General features: G+C 42.3%; 1 protein-coding gene across 1 annotated transcript; it reads right to left on the bottom strand.

Annotated features, from left to right (window-relative positions):
- Positions 1-420: 420 nt before the first annotated feature.
- Positions 421-7410, bottom strand: LOC110500301 (ras-like protein family member 11A-like). Its single transcript, XM_021577605.2, has 5 exons — positions 6541-7410; positions 5628-5684; positions 4337-4419; positions 2500-2670; positions 421-2246 (listed from the first exon to the last, which is right to left on the bottom strand). The coding sequence occupies exons 1-5, from the start codon at positions 6689-6691 to the stop codon at positions 1944-1946; spliced, it is 765 nt and encodes a 254-aa protein (XP_021433280.1). The 5' UTR covers positions 6692-7410; the 3' UTR covers positions 421-1943.
- Positions 7411-10405: the final 2995 nt, after the last annotated feature.

The raw sequence follows: 10405 nt of genomic DNA, 5'->3' as shown, positions 1-10405 counted from the left end.
CTACAATGGAATGGTTCAAAAATAAACATATCCAGGTGTTAGAATGGCCAAGTCAAAGTCCAGACCTGAATCCAATCGAGAATCTGTGGAAAGAACTGAAAACTGCTGTTCACAAATGCTCTCCATCCAACCTCACTGAGCTCGAGCTGTTTTGCAAGGAGGAATGGGAAAAAATGTCAGTCTCTCGATGTGCAAAACTGATAGAGACATACCCCAAGCGACTTACAGCTGTAATCGCAGGAAAAGGTGGCGCTACAAAGTATTAACTTAAGGGGGCTGAATAATTTTGCACGCCCAATTTTTCAGTTTTTGATTTGTTAAAAAGGTTTGAAATATCCAATAAATGTCGTTCCACTTCATGATTGTGTCCCACTTGTTGTTGATTCTTCACAAAAAAATACAGTTTTATATCTTTATGTTTGAAGCCTGAAATGTGGCAAAAGGTCGCAAAGTTCAAGGGGGCCGAATACTTTCGCAAGGCACTGTATGTGATTGTATACAAATGTAAACAAGGTTTGATATATTATATATGTTTGGGAGTCTTGTGGTCTACAGCATTTGCGTTTTTCAAATTATTTGTAATTCTGTTCCGGCCCCCTGACCATTCGCTCAAGAAAAAAAAAATCAGCCTTCAGCTGAATCTAGTGGGTGATCCCTGCTCTGGTGTGTGTTAAACTCTGACACAGCAGATAGAGGTGAAAGGTCATGAGAACTCGTGGTTGCATCCCAAATGGCTCCCTGTTCCCTATATAGTGCATTCCTTTTGATGGGCTCTGGTCAAAAGTAGTGCACTATATAGGGAATACAGTGCCATTTAGGACGCACCCCAAGTCTCTCCCTTTCCAGACTCATATTAAAAAACACAGACAGAAAGATACATCTGTAGGACATAGCCTCCACATGTGTTACCTTAAAGAGGCCTGAGTAGGGTTGCAAAATTCCTGTATTTTTCCAATAATTCCCAGGTTTTTCTGAAATTCTGGTTGAAGGATTCAAAGTGTCCTGCTTATTCCCTCCTGATTCCAGGAATCTTCCAACCGACTTTTGCAGCCATAGGCATCACAGTGGTTTGATGTAGGATGGAGTTTCCCCTAAGAACTGGTCTGTGGTCTGTTTTATCTATTGCCTTCATGATGGTTGAAGTTGGGTTGGGGTAGGGTAAACGGATCCTGTGGTTCGTGACTGTTCAGGGGAACCAAGCTGGTATAGATTAGTACAGACCAGGATGTCAAGGACTGTGGTTGAGCGCATTTTTTAGCAATTCAATTGAATTAAGCATGGCCCGTCCATTTGAAATGTTTCATTGAGAAAATACATAGGTTCAATCTCTAATGGCACTCTACTATAACATAGCCTAGAGCACAACCTTTGACCAGGGCTCGTAGAATGCCATTAGAGATGAAGTGTCCCTTCATTATAGGTAATCTGTGATGACAACATCATTTTTCTTTGCCTCTGGGTACAGTTTATTTTAGATTACATTATTTAAATACAAATGTATCAAAAGCAAGGAGAGTTGACTACTGCATAATCGCTTAGTACGAATAGCGATCTCAGAGAAGCCTACGAATGGTCCGTTAGACCTGTCAGTCGTAGTCTGTTTTTCAGTCTCCTCAGTCACCATTGGTTGAATCGGCAGACAGGCTTCTTGACGTCACATACCAACGAAGCCCACTCCGTTGTTGGAAGCGTTTGGTCTTGCTGTCTCTGTGCCATTCCTTCCGCAAGTGGAATATAGATTTCCTTATCTCAATGTTCCATTCCAATAGAATGAAATAGAATATAGAACCGTTTATCTCTTCTCTGTGTTCCAATTGAAACTGTTACATTTATTCTCATACAATGACATCACAAGAGAGTCAACTGGGCTAAATCCATAATTCCAATTCTGGAACCAGAACTAGAACCGTCAGAACCAGAACCATCTCTTTTTTCCATTATCATCACAGCGTGGTAGTGGAAGACTTCCCCTTGGAAGAGAGCACCTGTCGGAACCTTCTTTTGAGCTCTTGCATGTTGGGGGACTTAGGCCGGGCTAGGTGCAGCCCCCCTCTCCTCTTCTCCCCGTTCCCCCCACCCAGCGCTCGGCTCACCTCGCCACAGAGGTGCAGGAAGGCGGAGTGGACCCCCTCGTGGTTCTCCCGGGCAGAGACCTCGAAATACGCACCACCCAGAGAGGCTGCCAAAGTCTCTCCCTCATCAGCTGGCACCTGGCGGGCACGGAGGAGGTCACTCTTGTTGCCCACCTGGGAGAAGATGAGAGATGGATTAGACCAATGTTAAGGCAATGTCCAGAAATACTTCCGGATAAAATAAAGGTTATTGAGCCACCAGTATGACGAGGACATATACCGGGAGAGTTAAATATGACATATAATTTAATGTATCGCTATGAACATGGATGTAATAGATGGGTAACAGATACTGTATAGTTAAATACTAATAATAATAGGATCCAGCTCCCGTTACTAATAGATGTAATATAACGGTCAGACCCACCAGTATGACAGGTATATTCCCTGCAGGGTGGATGCGTCTGACGTGCTGGTAGAGAGGCTGGATGGTTCTATAGCTGCTGTGATCTGTGATGGAGAAGACCAGGACGTATCCATCCGCCCAGTAGATAGACCTGTTGATCTGCTCCTGACAATAAAGTCCCTCTGCATCGTCCTGGATGGAAGGGTGAGGGGAGGAAAGGGGTAAAGGGTAGAGGAGAGAAAGAGAGGAAAGAAAGAGGGAAAGTCAGTGGTATGTAGCTAGTGATGTGTTCATCCGAACTCCTACAGTAGTCTGCACGGTTATTATTATGGGATTATGGAGCAGACAGAAAGACAACACACACTCTCTACACACACTATTTATCATAGTCTGTTTACAAGACCAGGCCTTTGAATGGGTGGTGGAAGTGAGTTTGATAAATGAATGGGAGCCTCCCCTAGGCCTGGCACTGAATTATCAAAAAACACTTTAGGAGGGAGAAGAATAATTGAGATATGCCCTGATACTGGATGTAGGCCTGTTCTACTGCATCATAACTTCTTACTGGTAGTGAACTAGTGATGAACTGTAAATAAGATGTTTCCACTTGTTATATCCAGACCGGGATCAAATATATAAGCTACCGTATGTATGTCAAACACTTTTTTGCGATGGAGTCAATACAATGTAATAGTCCCAAAAGTGCAAACTGAGATACTGTTTTATTTACGGTAACTTTTTGTTTATTGAACCAGAAAGTCCCATGGAGGTCAGAAAACCTATTTCCCAAGGGAGACTTGGCAAGTAATTTACAGTACTTGACATTTGAAAGGATTTCACATATATTTCACCCAGGTCTGGTTACATACACCCTTAGACTGTAGAGAGGACTTGGAGTTACCTGTAGGGTAGCCTAGTGGTTAGAGCATTGGACTAGTAACCGAAAGGTTGCAAGTTCGAATCCCCAAGCTGACAAGGTACAAATCTGTCGTTCTGCCCCTGAACAGGCAGTTAACCCACTGTTCCTAGGACGTCATTGAAAATAAGAATTTGTTCTTAACTGACTTGCCTAGTTAAATAAAGGTTAAAAAAAAATATTTTTAAAAAACAGAGATACAGGGGCTGTGTTCCAAATGGCACCATACTCCCTATGGAGACCAGGGCCCATAAGGCTCCATAATGCCTGAGACTCCAGTCACTCTGTTCATTTGGAACACATCATTTGGCAAGCGGTATCGGAGCATCACGTCTCAGAGACAGCTACAACCACCTGGCCATCAGACTGCTGAACAGCTAACCCTAACTGACTCCCTGCACAGACTTGTACCTGTGACTATTTGCGCCTAAGAGACAATCTGCACCTTAGACATTATTTGCACTGACGAACCCCACGCACCCACACCTCACACACACATACAACACAATCAATGTTGCTGTTCTATTATATACTATTTACAGTATTCCACTGTGTGAACAAGTCACTGCCCACTTTACATTTGTAAATACAGTGTAATACAGTCCTATGCTACCTCTCTTATTACTTCTATTACTTGTTATTTTTGACTTGACTCTTTTTATTGTTATTAATGTTATTGACTGATGTGCTGCATTGTTGAGGGAGCTTGCACATAAGCATTTCACTACACAGTTAACCCACAGTTCCCCGGGCCCCCGAAGACGTGGATGTCGATTAAGGCAGCCCCCCTCGCCTCTCTGATTCAGAGGTTGAGTTAAATGCAGAAGACACATTCAGTTGTACAACTGACTAGGTATCCCCACTTTCCCTTTCCCATTCCTTAATGTGCAATTTGGGACTCAGCCCTTGTGTGGAGAGAGAGAGAGAGAGAGAGAGACCGACCTGTAGAGAGACGCAGGGCGTGTCCTGAACCTGTAGTGAAACCTGTTCTCCATCTAGATTGATCTTTCTGGAGTACAGGGCCCCTGGGGACAGAGATAAGCAAAACATTACTGACTATGCACAATGGATTGCTATGCAAGAAATGTAAAACAGATTTAAAAGGTATAAGTTGCCTGTATTATTAGGGTGGGTGTTTACAGTATAAGTTAATAAAGAGAGACTAACGTCTCAGAATCACAGTGCCTACTTCACTGTTTAGTGCCCTGTATAGTGCCCTACACAAGGATGCCGAAACGTTATTGTTTATCCAATAAATTACTGGGAGCCTATAGAGTGTGTGACTCCATTTATTTTTATAGCCTACAGTTAACTCGCCATTAGTCAGCACTTGTACTAACTTTTTTGGGTGTGCTCCAGCTCAGGCTTTTCACTGGGTGTTTATAAGTGAAATTGTTTCTAAATGTGTAGTAAACTAGTATGGGGTTCTTACCAGGTTCTAACAATGTGAAATGACGAGTTCACGTTTTTATTGTCACATGCACAAGTACAGTGAAATGCTTCATTTGCAAGCTCTACCCAACAGTGCAGTAATCAATATCAAAATAGTATAACTAATATGAAAATAAATATACATAACAAAGAAAAACACAAACATAACATACATATAGGGTGAGTGGCAATAACAAATGTACAAGATTATGCATATTACGCAGGGATACTGGAGTAATTTGAGATAGATATGTAAATGTAAGAGGGGATTAGGAGAAAGTGACTGGTTGCCATGGTTCCACCTGTCACCAGAGGGCAATAGAGACCATCCTAGAGACAATAACGACACTCAGGTGTGTTCTATTACTCATTCTGATTTCCCTGTTAAAAGAGCTGTGTTTTCTGTTGTACTTTGCAGAAGCTTGAGTTGTTTACTGTGTGCGGTCGTTTCCTGAGTGAGTTTTCGAGACTTAGTGTTTGTTGTTTTTTCCAAGTGTACTGGGATCCTGTGGCTACCGTTCTTAGTAAAGAATTATGTTTATCCTTAACCACTGATTCCTCGTTTAGTCTCTTCTCTGCACCTGGGTCCAACCTCGCCACGTCACACTGGTAGCAGGATAAATAATGATAATAATAAACCGTATGGCAGCAGCATAAGTGGTAGGTGGGTGAGTGCATGGTGGTGAGTGTGTGTGTGTGTGTGTGTGTGTGTGTGTGTGTGTGTGTGTGTGTGTGTGTGTGTGTGTGTGTGTGTGTGTGTGTGTTTTATATGAACGGGACTGTTCAAATTATAAAACCTTACCTGTGTTTGCCTCATAGTCCCCGATGAACCTCTTAGTCAGAAACCTGACTATCAACGCTGTGAATGGAAACAAGGAGAAGAATAGTCTCCAATGAGAAACACTTTGAGAATAATAATGTAGTTGACTACATATTTTCACAGTTGCCATTGAAGAATACTGTACTCCTAGTTGGCATAGGCCAACAACATCCTAAACATGGAAAAATATTGATGTACCCTTGATCAAGGCACCTAACCCTAATTACTCCTTTAAATTGCTCTGGGTAAGAGTGTCTACTAAATGAAAAAAATGGAAATATAAACACCTTGAGAAGAATACTAGAAGGCCACACATCTGTTATAGTCGCTGTAAGAGAATACCGCATGCTACATACTGTATGTTTTTCACTGCTGACATAGCCTGCTCCTTAGTTGGCATAGGCTGTCTTCATCCTAAACCAAATAGTACCCTCTTCCCTCCGTACTGCAACTACTTTTCAAAAGTAGGTCACTTTAATAAGGAATAGGGTGCCATTTGGGACATGCCCTCAGCCTGTCTGTCCTGGTCGAGTCTGTGAACGTACACGTCGCCCCCTGGCGAGATTGTTTACCTCTCACTGTTCAACTGGCACACCAGTGTGTAGCCTATCCCAAATACATAATAAAATATTTAGGTGGAAATATTAATAAGTAGACGTTTTTCCAAAATCGAAATTTGTATAGGCTATATAGGCTACTTGTATGGCCAATCCGTTTGTGCCAAACTGATGCAAATAAAGTATTTCCATTCTAGCATACATTTTCTATTAGGACCCGATTAATAAGCCTCGATAGATTCATTCAAAGAGTCGGACATTAAAAACCTCCGGACTTTCACAACAACGGTGCGATTCAGACTACTTTTGCACACTTCTCGTAAAGCTTGCTCTCCTACCTGTTTTCCCCACGTTGCTCGCTCCCAAAACCACGATCTTGACGTTTTTGTTGGGTACGCAGTCTAGAACGGGATACTCCTGTATTGGAACTAGCAGAAAGTTGCTAGAACCACTATTCATTGTTGTCGTTGGGTCAACAGGAAGACGCATTTAGGAGTCCTTATCGGTCCAGTCTGGGAATGCAGTGCCTCTCTCTTCGTCTTCGTCCCCCCACTGCTAAAACAATCCTGAGCCTCGGGAGCTGAGGCTTAGTGTGTCTCGCCCATGATGATAACTGAAATTATAATCGTCCACTTTGGCTGCTACTCGAAACAATTCTAATTACCACTTGTAGTTCCACTGCATTGAGTGCGCAACAAGTTGACAGAATCCAGTTATTTTGGCGCACCCTGACCAGAACCGTTATTTGACCGTAGGTTTTATATTGTCCCGGTTATTTCACGTTGGCTAAGTATACCGAGACAGAGCAGCAAATAGTCCACAAGTCTATCCCTCCTGTTCCAGAGCCCGCAGCAGTGGTTCGTCTAGTGAGAGAAGAGAGACAAGTCTATCCCTCCTGTTCCAGAGCCCGCAGCAGTGGTTCGACTAGTGAGAGAAGAGAGACAGAGCAGTCGGAGAGGGATGAGAGAGAAGAATGAGTAGGCTAGAGTTGCTGAAGAGGCACAACTCCGAACTGAAATACGTGTTTTTGTCTCACAAATGGCACCCTATTCCGTAGCCTATATAGTGCACTACTTCAGAACAGAATCCTATTGGTCCATGGACCAAAGTAGTGCACTATATAGGGAATAGGGTGCCATGTAGGATTCATATACTTCACCAACTCAAGGTGTCATAAAATAAAATGCACACCCCTCCCCAACATAAAACAATATATTCACACCACCCTTCCCTTGTACTGTAAAATAAATGTAACACCCTCGGGCCTCACAGAATTAACTCAAAATGATGTTAATACTCATAAATAAACTCTCGAGTGGCACAGCTGTCTAAGGCAGCTCAGTGCAAGAGGTGCCACTGCAGTCCCTGTTTCAAATCTAGGCTGCATCACATCTGGCAGCGCACAGTTCTCTGCTGCCTGTGACTGGAACGAATTGCAAAAATCGCTGAAGTTGGAGACTTTTATCTCCCTCACCAACTTCAATCATCTGCTATCTGAGCAGCTAACCGATCGCTGCAGCTGTACATAGTCTATTGGTAAATAGCCCACCCATTTTCACCTACCTCATCCCCATACTGTTTTTATTTATTTATTTTTCTGCTCTTTTTTGCACACCAATATCTCTACCTGTACATAACCATCTGATCATTTATCACTCCAGTGTTAATCTGCATAATTGTAATTATTCGCCTACCTTCTCATGCCTTTTGCACACAATGTATATAGACTCCCCTTTTTTCTACTGTGTTATTGACTTGTTAATTGTTTACTCCATGTGTAACTCTGTGTTGTCTGTTCACACTGCTATGCCTTATCTTGGCCAGGTCGCAGTTGCAAATGAGAACTTGTTCTCAACTAGCCTACCTGGTTAAATAAAGGTGAAATAAAAAAATAAAAAAATAAAAAAACAATTGGCCCAGAGTCGTCTGCGTTTGGCTGGGCTATACTCAGCCTTGTCTCTGGATGGTAAGTTGGTGGTTGAAGATATCCCTCTAGTGGTGTGGGAGCTGTGCTTTGGCAAAGTGGGTGGGGTTATATCCTGCCTGTTTGGCCCTGTCCGGGGGTGTCGTCGGATGGGGCCACAGTGTCTCCTGACCCCTCCTGTCTCAGCCTCCAGTATTTATGCTGCAGTAGTTTATGTGTCGGGGGGCTAGGGTCAGTCTGTTATATCTGGAGTACTTCTCCTGTCCTATTCGGTGTCCTGTGTGAATTTAAGTGTGCTCTCTCTAATTCTCTTTTTCTCTCTTTCTTTCTCTCTCTCGGAGGACCTGAGCCCTAGGACCATGCCCCAGGACTACCTGACATGATGACTCCTTGCTGTCCCCAGTCCACCTGGCCGTGCTGCTGCTCCAGTTTCAACTGTTCTGCCTTATTATTATTGGACCATGCTGGTCATTTATGAACATTTGAACATCTTGGTCATGTTCTGTTATAATCTCCACCCGGCACAGCCAGAGGAGGACTGGCCACCCCACATAGCCTGGTTCCTCTCTAGGTTTCTTCCTAGGTTTTGGCTTTTCTAGGGAGTTTTTCCTAGCCACCGTGCTTCTACACCTGCATTGCTTGCTGTTTGGGGTTTTAGGCTGGGTTTCTGTACAGCACTTTGAGATATCAGCTGATGTATGAAGGGCTATATAAATACATTTGATTTGATTTGGGGTAGGCCGTCATTGCAAATTATAATTTGTTCTTAACTGACTCGTCTAGTTAAATGAAGGAAAAAATAACAATACCACAGTTGATGCCACACAGAGCTACGGGCCAGAAGGTTGAGGGTTCGCCAACCACCGCAGTTGAGCTCACGCTCCCTGACTGTTTCATTACTTCATGATCAGAGCCGGTTACAGAGAATGGTCAACTAGGAGGGAGTCAGATTATCATCATATTGTTGCCATATTTCTAATTATATAAAAGAGATGCAACACATTTTACCCCAATAGGTTTCTGTGCAAATCCACCACACAACCGATTAAACAAAATATACCGACTTCAGACACTTCAATAACATGGTTTCTGTTTTCAACACCACAACAAATAGACTATGTCAATCTAGACAAATAGAAAATACATCCCTCCTTTCCTTGAAGGTTTACCAAGTATCGAAGGCTTGGTTTGACAATCTCCGAATGTCATGACATTTCTTGGTGTATTGTAACAGATGTCTCTTTCACCAATTTGCCAGTGCACAGTTTGGATTGATTGATTTCTTTTATTTGTCAACAAATAAAAAATACTACAGTACCAGTCAAAAGTTTGGACACATTCAAGAGTTTTTAGAATAATAGTAAATACATCAAAACTATGAAATAACAGATGTGGAATCATGTAGTAAGCCAAAAAGTGTTAAACAAATAAATATATTTAATATTCTTCAAAGCAGCAACTCTTTGCTAGATACTCTAATGCGCTGTACTTGTCCTCTTGCTCAGTTGTGCACCGGGGCCTATCACTCCTCTTTCTCTTCTGGTTAGGGCCAGTTTGCGCTGTTCTGTGAAGGGAGTAGTACACAGCGTTGCAGATCTTCAGTTTCTTGGCAATTTCTTTAATGGAAAAGTCTTCATTTCTCAGAACAAGAACAGACTGATGAGTTTCAGAAGAAAGTTATTTGTTTCTGGCCATTTTGAGCCTGTAATCGAACCCACAAATGCTGATGCTCCAGATACTCAACTAGTCTAAAGAAGGACAGTTTTGTTGCTTCTTTATCAGCACAACAGTTTTCAGCTGTGCTAACATTGCAAAAGGGTTTTCCAATGATCAATTAACCTTTTAAAATTATACACTTGGATTAGCTAGCACAACGTGCCATTTGGGACACAGGAGTGACGGTTGCTGGTAATGGGCCTCTGTACGCCTATGTAGATATTCCACTAAAAAAATCAGCCGTTTCCAGCTACAATAGTCATTTACAAAATTAACAATGTCTACACTGTATTTCTGATCAATTTTATGTTATTTTAATGGACAAAAAAAATTTGCTTTTCTTTCAACAACAAGGTCATTTCCAAGTTACACTACCGTTCAAAAGTTTGGGGTATGTCCCAGCCTATGTCTTCAGGTAATAATTTCAGGTAATAAATTCAATGCAGTTTTTAGCCTTATATTTAGCTAATGAATGATGTGCTATGCATAAGCTTCTAATGTATAGCCTCTGTATCTTGCGCTATATGCACCAGGTGCTCTGCTGTCCTCTCTCCTTAAAAAAA

Source organism: Oncorhynchus mykiss, chromosome 21, assembly GCF_013265735.2.
Source record: "Oncorhynchus mykiss isolate Arlee chromosome 21, USDA_OmykA_1.1, whole genome shotgun sequence".
Taxonomy (NCBI): domain Eukaryota; kingdom Metazoa; phylum Chordata; class Actinopteri; order Salmoniformes; family Salmonidae; genus Oncorhynchus; species Oncorhynchus mykiss.
Note: the sequence above shows the minus strand (reverse complement) of the source record. Positions and strands in the feature narration are given on the sequence as shown.